General features: G+C 38.5%; 2 protein-coding genes across 4 annotated transcripts; both read right to left on the bottom strand.

The window, feature by feature from the left end:
* Positions 1–7,356: 7,356 nt before the first annotated feature.
* Positions 7,357–11,868, bottom strand: ghitm (growth hormone inducible transmembrane protein). Of its 3 annotated transcripts, none has more exons than XM_074663214.1 (9): positions 11,784–11,868; positions 11,297–11,454; positions 10,942–11,044; positions 10,686–10,797; positions 10,460–10,601; positions 10,253–10,361; positions 9,863–10,051; positions 8,011–8,182; positions 7,357–7,922 (listed from the first exon to the last, which is right to left on the bottom strand). In XM_074663214.1, the coding sequence occupies exons 2-9, from the start codon at positions 11,426–11,428 to the stop codon at positions 7,838–7,840; spliced, it is 1,044 nt and encodes a 347-aa protein (XP_074519315.1). In that variant the 5' UTR covers positions 11,429–11,454; positions 11,784–11,868; the 3' UTR covers positions 7,357–7,837. The 3 variants fall into 3 exon arrangements, with proteins under 3 accessions (XP_074519315.1, XP_074519316.1, XP_074519314.1); XM_074663215.1 differs by having other exon boundaries at positions 10,942–11,041; positions 11,759–11,866; XM_074663213.1 differs by having other exon boundaries at positions 11,759–11,865.
* Positions 11,869–13,273: 1,405 nt separating this feature from the next.
* On the bottom strand, positions 13,274–17,538 carry LOC141785089 (growth hormone-inducible transmembrane protein-like). Its single transcript, XM_074663216.1, has 9 exons — positions 17,369–17,538; positions 17,070–17,227; positions 16,719–16,818; positions 16,382–16,493; positions 16,156–16,297; positions 15,409–15,517; positions 15,014–15,202; positions 14,475–14,646; positions 13,274–14,386 (listed from the first exon to the last, which is right to left on the bottom strand). The coding sequence occupies exons 2-9, from the start codon at positions 17,199–17,201 to the stop codon at positions 14,302–14,304; spliced, it is 1,041 nt and encodes a 346-aa protein (XP_074519317.1). The 5' UTR covers positions 17,202–17,227; positions 17,369–17,538; the 3' UTR covers positions 13,274–14,301.
* Positions 17,539–18,201: the final 663 nt, after the last annotated feature.

Raw genomic sequence — 18,201 nt, 5'->3', positions numbered from 1 at the left:
CACATAGAGGGAGGAGAGTTCAGGTTCACAAGATGGTGTGATCTTCACACCTCTGAGTACAGGTGTTACTGAACACACGAGACACTACCTTCATCATACTGTATAATTAAAGACAAACACACAATATGCTTCCTGAAACTTAGAAGAGTAGTACTATGAATCAAGGACACTTCCTTTGATTGGACATTTGCAATAATTATAAGTCATATGAGCACTGCAAAAAAATGAAACTTTATCAAGTGTTTTTGTCTTATTTTAAGTAAAAATTGTCTTATTGTACTTGATATGACCCACATTCGGCTGACCAGTCCAGAAAAAATGTCTTGTTTCAAGTTGCTTAAACACAAAAATGAGGTCTGAATTGCTTGTAACAAGCAAAAAAGAAAAATGCCGATGGAACAAGAAAATTTGTTTAAAAAATCGCTTAAAATTTAATAATGTTTTAATACAAGTAACTTTTCTTTTGTTTCAGTGACAGGTTTTTTTAAACTTGTTTCAAGACATTAAGACCTCATTTTTGTCTTTAAGTAACTTGAAACAAGACATTTTTCTGGACTTGTCAGGTGAATGTGGTTCATATTAAAGCTAAAAGGACATTTTCTACTAATAATAAGACAAAAAGACTTGATAAGATTTCAGCCTTTTGCAGTGAGGCCCGTCCCACAGACCTAAGCTGATCTCCCTGGCAGTCCTCGTGTGGACCTGTTATGTATAAACACCCAGAAGGCCTTCTTTAACCTCTCTAGTTTACTTTCCCTGAAGACCCAGTGACCGGTTAGTCACCTCGCCTTAAGACAAAAACACCCATCACTTTTACTAACAGCCCTCAGTGTTAGTCAGTGTGGTGTGTTTTTATTTCTTTATTTTTTTTAGGCTTCAAGATTACTTTATATTTTTAGTTCAGCTTAATCTAAGTATGTCATGTTCCAGCTGATGTGTGCCACTAAGCACCTTCTTCCATCACAAGAAATCCTCCCCTGCAGCTTAGGCAGGTCACGACCAAAACACAGCACTCAAATTTAGAAGTGCAGATACAAAAGCAAACAGAGGGACGTGTGAAAGTGGAAAAATATGGGTACTAAACAGATACTTAACGCTTTTTTTTTCAAAATCTTGTTTATTACTGATACAAAAAGCTTTCAATTCTGTATAAACCTCCTCGACAAAAGATTTGAACATGGTTACGTCACCTGTTAGCTAGCAAGCTGGGGGTATGTTCTTACACTTCTAGGACATTTTCAAAATTAGGTCTTCTATTTCTTAATTTTCCTTCAATACAAGCCCTTTGATTTTTGGGCAGCACTTTATGGCAAATGAGTGATATTATTTTCAATCCCAATCACAACAAGAAAAAAATAAAAAAGGCTGAGCCAAAGGGTCTCGGCTGAAGCAGAGCTAATGGATGCTTAACATTTGTTTTCATTTCCTTAAGTCACAAAAAGAAAATGTTTTTGAAAGAAAAAAAGGAAAAGAAAGAAAAGTGTAAACTGAGAGAATATAAAGCCAGGTTTGAAAGAAAAAAATCTTAGAAATGTGGGAATATAGGGCTATGGGAACGAGCTAGTTTACAGCTAATTTATGCTAGTAGGCTAAAGCCTAATTTTTCCTGTATACCAAGGAAGTAAACTGAAAATAAACCCCAAAACACTTACAGTGGTTGATAAAAATAGTATACAAGCATCATTTCAGAAAAGTTCAAGCATGAAAAATAGTCTTCCAGTCCTTAGCTATGGTAGTATCTATTTAAAGCTGTAATTAGCTTGAGGTAATTGCTAATTTTAGCATGCTAACATTTATTTATCACATAACTCGTCTCTATTAAAAGTGTATCTTACCTGTGCGTCCAATGTTTGGTTGATGGAGTCACTTTGGTCAGATGATGCAAAGGCTAGGAGGGAGACCTATCACATCCTGTGAAGCACAAATACAGAAAATATTTTTCATCATTATTATTTACTGTTTTTACACCTGTCCATCAAAAACAACAACAAAAAAAATGTAGAAAAATGCCCTAGTATTTAGTAAAGGATAAGAAAGTTCAATAGAGTTTAAGTTTATGACCTGGTCTTCAGAATTATTACAGATGGCTATCTCATTGCAATGTGAGGATAAACTGTAGGAATAAAAAGAGGAACTACTTAAAAAGATTATTAAAAAAAAAAAATCATTCATTTTAAAAATGAGGAAGCAATTTTGCAAAATATTTTTTTCACATTGCTTGAAGTTGCTAACTTTCTCTGCTTTAGTAACAGAGAAAAGTGTAAATTTAATACCAATACCACAACCCAAATCAATGACTAATTAGCATCCACTTTACACATTTAAGAGTGTTAGCATGCTAATACCAATAAATATTCAATGTATGCAACCTTCAAGGGAAAATGCTGAAAACAACAATATAAAAATCTTCATTTGTTCCACTAAATAATGGGACTAGAAAAGTGGAGGGTCTAGTTACCATGGCTATGTGTAAGGACTAAACTTGTGTTTTCCTTCCTTTCTTAATCCTGGAGAAGAGGTCAGGTTTATTTACACGGACCACTCACAAATGGCACTCTTGGCTCCTCACATTGATGTTTGGAAGCGCTTCACTTAACTCATCAGTCGAATGAAACAAGACCCAATGACCCGAGCATCCGGAGGCTGCCCTCCTTGGCAGGGTGGTTTAGCTGACCAACACAAACCTCAGCTGCACTTGTGGATTTGTAAAGCAATAATAGTCAAGAGGCTTTCTTTAGCCACAGCCTATGATCCCACAGAAGCCCAGGGACTTGTCTGTTCGGACGCCTTTGAACACGAAACAAGACCTGTAAGGATGGACGATATCATCAGTCGTAACATTTGATTAAATTTTCTCTGACCTACAAGCCTGGTTTTTATTTTTAGCTCAGCTTAATCTAAGTGGTTCAGAAGATGTTGTCCCTGATATTACAAGACATCATCCCCCCCTGAATCACTGCAGCTTACAGAGGTCACAGCCAAAATACAGCGCTCCTATTCAGAAAAACACTCATACACACACACACACACACACATACACACGAAAACTGTAAATTAAAAGATTGAAAAAAGATATATGACATTTTGAACGCAAACTATTTTTCCCCACTTGTGGCTTTGCTTGCATCTGTTGACAAACAAGGGCCTTAAAATGTCATCATTATAATTGCACATAATTTCCATCATGCCTGAGGTGAGTTTCCCACCTTCTCTCTCAAACCAGTCCCGCTGTAGCTGCAGGTGTCACATGACTTCACTCTGTATGTGAGAGCTGTGCCGACTTACTCACTCGAGAGGTGTAGTGTGCTGCACTTCCTGTATTCACAGTTTTAAAAATAGTGTCTGACGCCGAGTGACACGCTTGTGTATCTCATTGGCTCTCGACCAATGATAAAACCTCTCTGCTCACTGAAATAAACTCTGAATCCAAGGAATACACAGCTCTGTTAGTGAAAATTAAGACATAAGAAGAGAAACAGAAATATAAACTGCATATGTGAGAAAATGAAGCGTTAAAAACCTTAAACTACAGCTTTTAGGACAATTTAGCAGAAATAATAAAAAATACAAAGACTGAAATGTTGTAGTTTTACTCAGATTTAGAAATACAAATATTTTTGGAATGTTTATCTTTTTTTAAAGGGGCTGTGAGGAGTGTCTGAGTGATTTTGACAAAGTTTCCCTCCTATGCCTGACTTTAAAGTTAGATTGTCAGGGCCAATAAAGGTTATTCCTGAATACTACTTCTCAGCTTCCTGATTGTGACTGATTTATGGTACATCAAAGTCCCTATGACAACTCAAATCTGGTTGACGAAGTTTAGTAGAGAGAAGAGAGATCTGTGTTTTTCTCTGCTGAAAACGATTTAAGTGATTAATTTTGTAGTGATAGTGGACACTGGAGCCTAACTGTCAGACACAAAAAGGACAGAAGAGTAGAAGAAAGATAAACAGGATGGTGATACAGCCCAAGCTAAAGGCTAAAAGGTTTTTGCTAATGTTGATTCCAACCCACAGTCAGCAGTTATTCTGCAGTGGTCTGTTCAAACTTGAGAGTCTATCAATAAAATGAAGAGTGAGGTTTTTTACTAACGTCATACATTACAGACAAGTCTCAGCACACCCAGCTGTCAGTTAAATATAGCTGGCTACTAAACATCTGCACAAACTTGCAAAGTTTGCTTGTTGTCATGATTTAAATAAGCGCTAGCGAACTGTTGATAAAAACCTTACCTCGTCTCTTAGTAAAAAGTTGTCTTCAACAACGAAAAAAAAAGTTTTTAAAACAAGATCCTGTCTCCATCCCTTTCCAAAATAAACATACGGCTTGTTAAAAGTTAAGTTAAGTTGTTAAGTTAAGTTGTTAAGTTAAGTTGTTAAGTTAAGTTGTTAAGTTAAGTTGTTAAGTTAGTTAGTTGTTAAAAGTCACATTGTCATGACAGTGTGCGTAAGACTCCGGGCCAAAAGGTGTCGCTGCAGTCTAATAAAAAACAGATCTTCTTCACAGAATCTTAAAGTATGAAAATAAGTTGAGTGAGTAAGCTGGAAAACATCACTGAAGTCCAAAGCTTTGTTAGCAGCTTCTCAAGGCTGTTTCCCCATGGCATGCTAGCATGATGTTTAATCATTATAATGTTTACCACAAGAGTCTTAATTAAGTGTATTTGAACTGCTGGACAGGTATGATAATTTGTTCATGTTATTGAAAAGAAAAACATTTAAATATGATTTTAGCCAGTTAGCAAAAGTATTTGAATGTTAATAACTTCTCTCTTATTTGAATGCTAATACTAAGCCTTTAACAAAAAAACTTTTAAAGTCAGTTAGCCAAATATTTTAATTAGCGTTAAATCTCTTTCTCATTGGTGTTATGTGTCAGCATGCTAATACTGAGTACTATACAAAACTTGAATACTTTTAAATATTTGACTTAAAAGTAAAATCTCTCAATTGTATAGCATGTTAGCATGCTAGTGCTGAATCATACAGAAAGCCTCAATATTCTTTAATTCTGCTAGCTAACAAATTTGCAAATTATTAACACCTCTCACTCTCTACATTTAACAGCATGTTAGCATGTGTCAAGCAAAACCTGATTAGAGCTAAATGTTTAGTATGCTAGCATTTCTAAATAAGTACTAATACCAATCTTAGTGTAGCTTGATGCCAATTTTGGATGTTGTTTTGTGAGACATAGATTAGTTTTAAGTGTTGGACAAACTAGAAACAATGCTAAGGGGTTAATCATAATTATTTCATTTTCTGATTTTCCTTCACTAATTTTAAATCAGGTTTCTATGCTCGTTAATGGAAACAATACATTTTCAAATTGGTATACTATGAAGCTGAAATATTCAAAACCCACTTTGGATTGTTTTCTGGGAACTGAAACTTCAGTTCAGTTCATCAAATATCTCCTCTTATATTTCAGTCTGAACTGATGTGGAGAAATCAACAGAATAAACCTCCAAACACTGTAAGCAGGACTCAAAATCAGTTTAAAAATGATCTAAAGGCTGTACTGTAAAGGGTTTACACTGATAAAAAAAAAATAAGTTTGAGTGGTTATGTAAGAGGACAACATGAAAAGTCAGAGTTCATAAGGTATAGTGATTTTTAGAGCTGAAGCTATAATAACATTCATGGACTTATTGTTCCCTGGATTCTGTAATGTCACTCTGTCTCTCTAGCACACGCCAAATCCAGCCCTCAGTGAGCAGTAAAACCTTGGACTTTAACCAAATATTGGTCATCAATCTGAAAATGACTGACATGGAGCAACTTTTATCCGCAGTAATGGCAGATCTCCATATGCTGAAGCTTTCCACAATCTCATCCATTATTGCCCTCTTTATCCCTCCCATCTGCAGCGTGTTTTCCCCACACACTTCATATAAATCTTATGTGTTTTTAAAGTGAATATGATTTAAAAGATTGGAAACACTGTCAGGCAGCTGTGTCATCCACGTGTACACGCTCTAATAAAGCACCTGCATATTTACAGATGTTAGCATCTGTTGCAAGTGCCCTGGTTTGGAGGTTTAATTTTAGAGGAGCGGCCAGATGGTGGACAAGAGGATTACTACGCTAAGCTTTTGTCATCTGCCGCCTCACACTGACTGTTTATAGGCAAATACAAGGTGGAGCAGGCTGGTGCCTCCTAGATGGAAAATGGTGAATATAGAGGGTTTTTTTCAACTTATTAAGTAGTGGCAATTGAGTTTCATAGATAAATATTTACCCCAGCTTCTTGATTTTGGACACCCAAAAGTAGCTGCTCCTGTCCTTTGCAGTTAGCAGATTTCTAGACTATTTAAAAAATAAAACAAAGACAATTTACCTCTTTATAAAAGACTTGTAAAACCTAACTCTAGTTGAGACTGGACAGTGGATTAATAAAAAGGAAAAAAAAAAAAAAGATAAGAAGCGTGGGTTATCTTCTTGAGCAGGAGTTTCCAAAGTGGGGGTTGGGACCCCCTGGGAGGTCGCAGAACAAAGAAAGAGGAGGCGTAAAATGCTTTCCAACACCCTCAATTATTTACATTGAATATTTCAGCGAATATTGTAAAAATTTGAACAAAAATTGGGATAAATTTTGTAAATATTTTTTTTTATTTGTTGCCTTGAAAGGCCAGATTCTCAATGGTATCAGAGAGGTGGTAAATTAATTTAAGAAACATAATAAAATGTAAAAATATCTAATCTATTTTTTTACTTAACAGCTTAAATAAATTTATTTATTTATTTTTTTTTCTTTTTGTATTATTTTTCTTTTTTGTATCATTTTGGTTGATATTGTTGTTTATTTTTGGATTAGCCTATTGGTGTATTCCTACAGCAGAGGGTCACCACTCTACAGCACCCCTTATTTTAGAAACCCCTCCAGCTTAACTATGCAGGCAGACATAGCCTATTAGCAGTATTAAGACGCTGAGGATGGACATCACAACTTTTGAAATTAAGAAAAAAAACTTGCGACAACTCATGCTACACTCTCACCCCCATCAGACGATGAGCTCCCCACATAATAAAAATGTTCCTCAACTCTGAGGAAAAATTATTAAATCATGAAAAGCAAACAAGCACTACATCACACCACACATACGTTGTTGCACCACCCCTGGCTTTTCTAACAGTGTACAATCAAAACTGTATACTGGATGTATATTTATGTCTCAGTGAGTATTATGAGCAGGGGGAACTTGGAAATACTGCCACTTACCAAAGCGGACCATGAAAGAAAAGTTTAGAGACAGCTGCTGTTTGTTTGGTCGCTGTTCTGGAATAAGTGATGTAAGCCTCCTCAAACAAAAGCATCTAAATACAACAAACTCACTGACACAGCAGAAACCTTTTGCTTGTTTATTGAATAGTTTCATAGCTGAAATAAAGGTTCTCAAAAATATATGAAGCTCCAATCACCTCAACCCATCACAGGATACATCAGTGAATCATGGAAAGTGCTCACAACATTACTTAACAAAGCAGGTCTAGAGTTTATTGACATGTTGTATATCTGATGCATTTACATAGAACTTAATCTCTCTCATTAATTCTCATTATAACAGAGGAAGTGGAAATAAATATAAAATAAAGATTATGGATTACACAGACAGACTCATTTTAACCCACATGTAACCCTCAGGATGAATCACTTCACAGCTCTCAGTTTGTTTGTCCTCTACCCTGCACACTTTCACAACAGTCATGTTTCTTTAGCAGTTGGATAAAACTCGATGCTAAGAGCTCACACCTGGAGAAATGCTGCTAAAAGTAAGACTTGATTTTGTCCAGCTCTGTGGAAGTGAAAACTGAAGCTGTGCTCTGAATGCTGCTGTTTACTTCCTTCTGCTGCCGCCGCCGCTCATGATGGCCATCAGTCTCACGAAGATGTTCAGAGTGTCAACATAGATTCCCATACACCTGGAGGATCAACAAGAAGATGAGATGTGTACCTTGGTATACAGGTCCACAGCTTACATCACAACAAGATGTTAATAGTGTCACTTACGCATTGATGGGGTCGTATTTCTGTACGCCGTAGGTTGGGTGAGTCTCTGCTCTCTTGATGACTTTCTGTGTGTCGTAGAGGAGGAAAAAGCTGAACAGGAGAAGGCCTCCGTACACGGATATAGAGTACAGGCCGGATGCGAATACTGAGGTGGATGGGAGGAGCATTGACCCTAAATAAGAGAGGAGATTCTCACAGTGAGACCAGCAAATAAAACTAACTACAATTTAAACAAACTTTAATCAGCTACAGTATGAAGGAATCCAAGACAGACTGCAGAATAAACCCAAGACATCATTTTCCCCAAGAAAATGACAGATCTTGCTCACTACTAAACTTTGCCAGCAAGCATAGTGTCATCAAAAGCCCTGTTTTCCCCAAGAGGTAAATAATGGATCAGTACAGTTTGGTTCAGGTTGGGTTGGTAAAGCCTGATCCTGTTTGTGGCCCTATTGGTAGATGGCCTGTAAGCCAGATGCTGATAGCTGCAACAGCTACATAGAAGAGAGACGGCATAGCAGCGCGACACAGAGTACTCTGCTAATAAATCCAATGAAGAAGAAAACGACAGCAGTTTCATGTTGTTTCGGGGCGCCATTGTCCATACAAGACAAAAGTTGTCTTCACAAAATCGACTAGCTTTAAACATGGCAGGGACATGTGTTGTTCTTTATTACTGCTGTCGCACAGGAAGTGACCATCCTTTCGACCAATCAGTGGACTGCAGTGTTCCTAGCTCCAACTTCTGGGGTCAGATTGGTCTGGTACCCCAACAGAAGGATACCAAGACTGGAATGCTACAGATCGGAAATTTTGGGGACCTGTTCTAGTTTTAGGCCGTGTAGCAGGGTATTTGGGAAACCACATATATTCTTATACATCTAAACCTGTCATCTACACAAAACCACACTTTTATGTCACTAAAAACGATGTTTTCTGAAAACTCTGGCCAAAGTGAAGATTTTGGAAAACTCTGGTTTCATGGTTTTATGTGGACCCTGAGAGACTTAATGACTGAAGTTCATTCTAATTGGATAGCTCAGTTTTACGTCTGAAAAAAAACCTGACAAATATGGGTTCATCATGCTTCGAGCCGCACTTAGCAGATTTGCCTGGTGCATGTGGAATAAAGTTTATCTAAAAACAAATAAGGGGGGTATTTGGTCTTGAAAACACTTGGCTACATGAGTACAAGGCTTTAGTCAAAGGAAACGCCACGAAATGCTTGCTGTACCGAGACAAACTGAACTGAACCACTTGATGGAAACGGGGCTTAAAGGACTTTAAGTTTAGGTGCCTAAAATGGATACCGAGAAATAGCATTTAGAAAAAAAACATCTTGGTGCTGATAATCTCAGTTTGAAATCATGGATTATGAATATGTTATTCAAGCAAATATATAAAAGTGTGATTATTTCAGGATCACTTCAACAGCCCCAACAGAGCCTTTAAATTTGTAAAAAAACACAGACATGTTTTACGTGACTTCAAACTAATTCATTTGCATAAATTAGAAAGAAAGTCAGTGCCAGAACTCACACTCAGGGTGTGATTATTCAATCTGATTTGTGCTTCATTGAACTGATCTTATGATGAAGAGATGACGTTCCTCACATGGCACGAATGGAATGTTTAAAGAATGCATTCAAGAATCAGTTTAACACCTAGATGTGGGCTGTAAACAGGAGTTCAGCTCACTTGAAATCACCTGCTATGAAGTTATTCGAATTGCCGTGTTGCTAAGGTAGACAGATTCTGATTTTATTTCAGGCACCACTTTCTCAGCCATCTTTTCATATTTTCTTTTTAACTGGACAAAGCAGGAATATAAGCAAAACTGCATTATACTCACCAATAGAGGAAGCGAAAACCACTCCAAAGAGGACACCCAATGGTGCGCCCATAGTGAGGAACTTCTCACTTGGGGCACACATAGCTGTAAAGGACAGGCCTCCCACAATGCCTGCTGTGGTCAAGGCGGCTCGCATAATCAGAGGTCCACCCAGAAGAGTGAGGGGAGCGATGACAGCACCCATCACACCTTTTGAGAAATGTTATAAAATCCTTCTTCAATAAAACAAGGGACTCACTGATATAACTGCTGTTGATGTTCAGAAGCATTCACTTTTTGTTCCTCTACACAACTGCCCCCTACTGTTCAAATTACAGGATTACATCACAGGAAATGCAGGGAGAGATAATATAACAGAGTTTTAGTCGCCGCTTGATTTGTCCTACAAACCTGCATGAAGCATCCAAGCGAGGTGTTTGGGCACTGGGCTGTGTTCATATGAAATGGACCTGACCAGCATGCCGGCACCAATCATGGCTGCAAAGGTAGCTCCAATAGCCTGAGAAGGAAGGATTCATATGAGCAACTAATAACTTCAAATAAATTATTAAAAAGTACATACACTGCTGTTTGATCAATTTGAGTTTAAAGTCTCACCATCCACGATCCTCTCATCATCAGACTCATAAGTTGTGGAGTCCTGCCCACTGCATAAGCTGACAGAGCTGTCAGCCCAACACTTCCTGCAAAGTACATATAAGTAGAATGGATCCTGTCCTTCACAATCTGAGGCCACATCCTGCAGAGAGAGGGAGAAATATCACATGACAATGGGAATTCAACACCAGTGGGGAATGTTTACTTTAAAAGGATCATTACTTACATTGATTTCTCAATGGCACCCATCTCATCCGACATGCCGAGTCCATAATAACACATTAGGCCCATGCCACAAGCTGAACCCCCAATCAGAAGCATTCTGCCAAAGCTGTCGACTAAAAACACAAACATTTGTAAATTTAGCACTGTTACAAGATTACTTTACTTGTTTTTGAAAGAATGACAACTGCAACACATTTTCAAGGTGGTAAGAAGAATCAGGCACAGCTATGGCATAAAGAGAGCTGACTCATAATTACATTTTTTGCCGATCTCTAATGGTTGTACAGCTGGATCACTAAAGATGCCTTTCTGTGTCTTCGAACGACGGAAACCGAATCTGGCCTTTGAGGAAATTTCCTGCTGAATACAAGAAAAACAAAAATTCAATACAATAGTTATGAAACTGTCATATCTGAGTACAGATCTGGGATTGTATAGTCATTATCACAGGTCAACACTGAAGGAAGACAGAGTGTGCAACATGTATTTGTCAATTAACTCATATTAAAAAGGCACAAAAATATATCTTATAAATGCGGTACTTCAGTACTCATACTCGGTATCAAACACAGCTGCTTTAGAGCTGAGATAGTTCGTCAAACGTCTCAGTACCTGTTGGGTCCTCAGCAGGGGTGAGTGGGTCTTTAGGATGGATGACCTCAGAGCAGGAGAACCCTGGTTCAACACGGGTCGGAGTCCGGTGAGCGGGACACTCCTCAGGCATGCCAGCCTTGCCACCAACATGGTTACAATATGTTCTCTGAGTCACACTGACAGATAAATACAGTCAGGAAAACAGTAAGTAGCAGGGTTATGGCATGACATTTGACTGTCATAGCTGTAAACAACAATATCAATGTTCCCTTAAAGCGGTCATACAGTTAAGACAATTACAGGTCATGTCAACTAAGATAGCTAACATTAGCTAGTAAACAGCTGCGTAGCATTAAAGATTACGCCGCTCTGAAATACTCAATGAAAGCTGGAGTGGACAAAGCATCAACACATTTATAAATAATAATGATTTAAAAGTCATTTTGAGTTTGCTAACATAGTAAGACAAATGTAACAAACCAAAGAAGCAGCTCTGAGCGTTCACCTTTCTGAAAACAACTGCGCACGTTTCTGACGCAACCGTTTTGCAACCTTCGTGAAAATTCCTTTATCAGTACGTCATCATTAGGTGACGGGATGTAAGGGGGTTGTAGTTCTTACCTGACTGCGTAACAGTAGTATTCAGAGCTATAAAATGCAAGAATCTAACTCTGGTTTGTGAATCAGTTGAAAAAAACGGTCATTATACCAAATAAACAATATTATACGCTTCTAATTGCAAGCTACATTACGTAATATAACGTTATTACACCGTTACCGTACTTTTTTTAATAAAAAAAAAAAGATACGTGCAAAACTTATACAAAAATGTTAAGAGGAAAATATACTGTATCAAATACATCAAGCCTCGGGGAAATTCTAAATAAAAATTGATGAATAAAAATCACACTTCCTCATTCAAGTGTCAACATACAGCAATCTGGAGCAGGGCAAAACGTAAAAGGACTGATTATCAAAAAAACAAGAGTTTCTACGTCAGCCCCAGCACTCCTTTTGAACTGCAGACTAATGAGCAAGGTCTTAATTTTGAGAATAAATATTTACAGAGTCTGCTTGTTAAAAAAAAAAGACTGGGCCTCATTCAAGAATAAATGCATAGAAATGTTCATACTCTGCGCACATGTACAGTGTTTATGCAAAATCACAGTCAGATTCATGACACCTACACACCTGCCAATTTTCTTCTTCCCACTGTGCCTATGTTAGTGAATCTGAATCATTCTAAATTGACAGCATGAAATTAAACAGAAATAACATCCTCCAAGACCTATGATTCCTTCATTTTTTTCAGGGGTTGTAAATGCAAATGTACAGGAAGTCGTCAGTAAGACTTTACTTATAATCAGTTTTTAATCTTAGTGATGTATATTTATGTCTCAGTGAGTATTATGAGGCGTTGGAGAACTTAGAAATACTGCCACTTACCAAGGCGGACCATGAATGAAAAGTTAGAGAGAGCTGCTGTTTGTTGGGTCGCTGTGCGGGAATACGTGATATAAGCCTCCTATACAAAAGCATCTAAATACAACAAACTCAAGGACACAGCAGAAACTTTTTGCTTGTTTAATAGCGAAAATAAAGGTTCTCAAAAATATATGAAGCTCCAACCACCTCAACCCTTCATAGGATACATCAGTGTGTAATGTTGAAAATTGGGCTGGGTGATGTGGCATTTTATCCTTATCTCAATATTTTTAGGCCATGTCAAGATATACAATATACATCTTGATATTTTGACTTTGCCTTGGGATGTTGCTTTAATGCATACAATTGAACCAGAATGGCAACTCTTGATATGTGTATTGATATTTATTATGATTACTTATATTAATTATTTATTCATGTTAATGTATGAACACATTGGAAAATAATCAGAGTAGGAAAAGTCTTATTTTTTCAATGTAAACTTCAAACGCCAAAGTAGAAATTTAGCTAAAAATAGTGTTAACTATTAGCATTAAAACAGGAAACTGCCTGGCATTTTTGTACAACAATTTACAAAACCATCAGGTGTCAAAATTTCTCTGACACACAAAAACTACACTACATACAGTACTAAACACACTACTACACACCAACGATTTAATCCAAACGAAGTCACAAAAAGATCAAAACTCACTTTTGCACATGTTGCAACTCCCAGAATTTCGCTCTCTCCTTTCAACCATATATTTCTGATTGGCTGAGGTGATGCACTTTCGACCAATAGGAAAGGAGTGTCATGTTTCTCAGTTGTTTTTTTTTTATCTTGCCAGCACTTGCGGCACTCTGCTCAGAAGCACCCGCTGTTACTGTTTCATCCTACACCAAACGCCTGACAGCACTCAGGAAATAGTTTTTTGACTTTTTTTTAACAGATGTTTCGATGCTGGTTGTCTGACACACTGAATCCAAACTATCTTGAAATTATCGAGCCATGATTTATCTTGGACTAACTTTAATTCTGTGACTGAATCCGTCTCGTGTTGTCACGGAGTGAGGACAAAATGTGAAGAAATGTAATGCTATACATCACGCAAAATGAACTTTCTCGATACAAACTGTGGAGTCTCTTTTATATCCCGTAAAAGAAATATATTCATATAATTAAAATGTTGATATATCGCCCAGCCACAGGAGAAAGTGCTCACAACATTACTTAACAAAGCAGGTCTAGAGTTTATTGACATGTTGTATACATGACACATTTACACAGAACTCAATCTCTCTTATTAACTCTCACTAGAACACAGGAAGTGGAAATAAATATAAAATAAAGATTACAGATTACACAGACAGACTCATTTTAACCCACCTGTGACCCTCATGATGAATCACTTCACAGCTCTTAGTTTGTTTGTCCTCTATACCCTGCACACTTTCACAGCAGTCATGTTTGTTTAGCAGTTGGATAAAACTCGATGCTAAGAGCTCACACCTGAAGAAATGCTGCTAAAAATAAGACTTGATTTTGTCCAGCTCTGTGGAAGTGAAAACTGAAGCTGTGCTCTGAATGCTGCTGTTTACTTCCTTATGCCCCTGCTGTCGTTCCAAACCTCCATCAGTCTTGCAAAAATGTTCAGAGTGTCAGCGTACATCCCCAGACCCCTGGAGGATCGACAAGAAGATGAGATACGTACTTTGGTATACAGGTGCACAGCTTACATCACAACAAGTTGTTAATAGTGTCACTTACGCATTGATGGGGTCGTATTTTTCGACACTGTCGCGTGGGTAATTTTCTGCTCTCTTGATGACCTTTGATGTGTCGTAGAGGAGGAAAAAGATGAACAGGAGCAGGCCTATGTACACGGCTATAGAGTACAGGCCGGATGCGAATATCGAGGAGGGTGGCAGATGTAATGCCCCTGAAGAAGAGAGGAGATTCTGACTGTGAGACGGCTGATTTATTGCAACAAACACTCGTCAGAAATTCTCAAAAAAATCAGCAGCATAACACTTACAATGTTTCCCCTACCATAATATGACCCCCCCCAAGGCTGTAAACCTAGAGAAACACTGACCTAGATGTGGGCTGTAAACGGGAGTTCAGCTCACTTGAAATCACCTGCTATAGCATGATTTAAGTTGGTAAGGTAGAAAGATATTGATTTTATTTTGGGCACCATGAAGTCTTTGTAATGCCCTCTGGTACTGCACTTTCTCAGCCATCTTTTCATATTCTCTTTTTAACTGGACAAACCAGGAATATGAGCAAAACTGCATTATACTCACCAATAGAGGAAGTCAAAATCACACCAAAGAGGACAGCAACAGGTCCAGTGTTGTTGAGATACTCCTCATTTGGGGCGCAAACAGCTGTAAGGGTCAGGCCTCCCACAGTGCCTGCTATGGTCAAGGCTGCTCGAATCATCCGAGGCCCACCCAGAAGAGGAAGGGGAGCGATGACAGCACCCATCACACCTTTTGAGAAATGTTATAAAATCCTTCTTCAATAAAACAAGGGACTCACTGATATAACTGCTGTTGATGTTCAGAAGCATTCACTTTTTGTTCCTCTACACAACTGCCCCCTACTGTTCAAATTACAGGATTACATCACAGGAAATGCAGGGAGAGATATTACAACAGAGTTTTGATTGCTGCTTATAATTGCTTGTCCTACAAACCTGCATGAAGCATCCAAGCAAGGTGTTTGAAAACTGGGCTGTGTTCATATGAAATGAACTTGACCAGCATGCCGAGACCAGTCACGGCTGCAAAGGTAGCTCCAATAGCCTGAAAAGGAAGGATTCATATCATCTAACCGATTTTAGCTGCACTTAGAGGGGGCCACAGCAAGGGACCTTCAGTGCGGGACATAATCTCTGCAAAATCGCTCATTTTGGGTATATTTTTTTCATCCATCGCCAGTGTTATCCTAAACAGACTCCTCTTCTGTTGCCATAGGCAAACACTGTCCACAAGCGCACCACCAGTTCACATTGAGACGTAGACGTGCTCCTGTTTGTTGTTCTTGAGCCAGCTCTTCGTCTCTCTCCCTGCATCCTTCTTTCATGGAGCTCCTCGTCCGTGTATTCAGGCTCAAACCAGTAAGGACAACCGTCAAACGTTTGTTTACCAGGTGAGCTCTGGGTCAGCTGACCCACCTGAAGACGGTAGACGAGCTGACTTTATGATAACACTGGTGATGGATGAAAAAATATAGCTGAAATGAGCGATTTTGCAGAGATTATGTCCCGCGCTGAAGCTCCCTTGCTGTGGCCCCCGCTAAGTGCGGCTAAAATCAGTTGGATCTAAATAACTTCTGAAGGACTCCAAGCTGCACAATGTTTGTCTGAGTGAGTTGTGAGCATGCACACACCTATAAATAAGGTCCAGGTGTCAAAAATCTGATTTGCCCTTTAAATTCTCACCATCAACGATCCTCTCGTCATCAGACTCATAAGTTGTGGAGTCCTGCCCACTGCATAAGCTGACAGAGCTGTCAGTCCAGCAGTTCCTGCAAAGTACATATAAGTAGAATTGATCCTGTCTTTCACAAACTGTGGCCAGAACCTGCAGAGAGAGGGAGAAACATCACATGACGATGGGAATTCAACACCAGTGGGGAATGTTGTCTTTGAAAGGATCATTACTTACACTGATTTGTCGATAGCACTTTCTGTATTGGACAAGCCGAGTCCATAATATGCCACCAGACCCAAGCCATAAACTGATGCCATGATCAGGAACCTTCTGCCCATGCGGTCAACTAAAGACACACACATTTTTACATATAGCACTGTTACATGATTCATTTACTTCTTTTTTAAGAATGACACATGCACATTTTCAAGGTGGTAGGAAGAAGTCTGAGAGCTCATCGGAATCAGGCACAGTTATGGCATAAAGAGAGCTGACAGCGAAGAAAAGTAATGTGCAAGAGTACTTTATATTGTGATTTATGGGATGGCAGAAGTAATTTGAGAATAATTACATTGCACTTCAACGTCCAGGGGTTCAAAAACTGGATCTTCAAAGATGTCTTCATACTCCTTTGGACGACGGTCGTCAGGTCTGGGCTTAGAAGAATGTCCCTGTTGAACACAAGATAAACAAACTGACATAAGATAGTTATGAAACTTTCATGTCTGAGCACAGATCTGGGATTGTATACTTAATATCACAGGTCAACACTGAAGTAAGACAGAGTGTGCAACATGTATTTGCAAATAACTCACAATGGAAAGGCTTAAAAATATATATTTTAAATGTGGTACTTCAGTACTCATACTCGGTATCAAACACAGCTGCTTGAGCTGAGATAGTTCGTCAAACGTCTCAGTACCTGTTGGGTCCTCAGCAGAGGTGAATGGGTCCTCAGGATGGGTGACCTCAGAGCACGACATCCCTGATTCAGCATGGGTCGGAGTCCGGTGAGCGGGACACTCCTCAGGCATGCCAGCCTTGCCACCAACATGGTTACAATATGTTCTCTGAGTCACACTGACAGATAAACACAGTCAGGAAAACAGTAAGTAGCAGGGTTATGGCATGACATTTGACCGTCATAGCTGTAAACAGCAATATCAATGTTCCCTCAAAGCGGTTATACAGTGAAGACAGTAACAGGTTGTGCCAACTTACATAGCTTACATTAGTTAGCAAATAGCTGCGTCGCATCAAAAGATAACGACGCTCTGCAATACTTCATGAAAGCTGGAGTGAACAGGATACATACAACAAACCAAAAGTGCAGCTTTGAGCGTTCACCTTTCTGAAAACAACTGCGCACGTTTCTGACGAAACCGTTTTTGCAGCCTTCCTGAAAATGGGACGTCATCATTAGGTGACAGGATGTATGGGGGTTGTAGTTCCTACCGGACAACGGGTGAAAAGTCTTAAAAAAAGGATCTAGTGGCAGTAACGGTCATTATACCAAATAAACCAAATTATACGTTTCCAGGAAAACACACTATTTTTAGCCTAGGAAGGATATGAAATAGAAATAAATAAATGAATAAATAAAAAACAAACTTTCCACCAAAATACTCCAAACAAATTTCAACATACAGCAATGTGGAGCAAGGCAAAAAACAAAAGGACTAGCTATTAAGACAACAAGAATCTCGACATATTGCCCTAATCTTATCAACAATACTGCTAGATTTCTTTCTCTTTTTTAATGAGATAAGAAAAAATGAACTCATTTATGAAACAGTCCAAAGAGGGTTTGCCCTTTGTCCATCAAGTCAGAAACTGAAGTGTTTAAATTATCCATAAAAACAAGAATACATTTTTTCAAAAGACTATCATTTATTTTTTAAGACAGCTGTCTTTTTTGTTGATCTAAAATCTTTGAGACACCAGACAAATTAGAAACAATTGCCACTGAAAGTAGAAGGGTTCACTTCAACATTGAATAATTCCTTAAAGAAATGCAGCAGGAGGATAAATCTGATCACTTTAGTGTTTTTCCT

Source organism: Halichoeres trimaculatus, unplaced genomic scaffold (genome assembly GCF_033239565.1).
Source record: "Halichoeres trimaculatus isolate MK-OKI-2021-1 unplaced genomic scaffold, fHalTri1.1 fHalTri1_scaffold_23, whole genome shotgun sequence".
Classification (NCBI taxonomy): domain Eukaryota; kingdom Metazoa; phylum Chordata; class Actinopteri; order Labriformes; family Labridae; genus Halichoeres; species Halichoeres trimaculatus.
The sequence above is the reverse complement of the archived record's forward strand: the minus strand, read 5'-3'. Positions and strand labels throughout refer to the sequence as shown.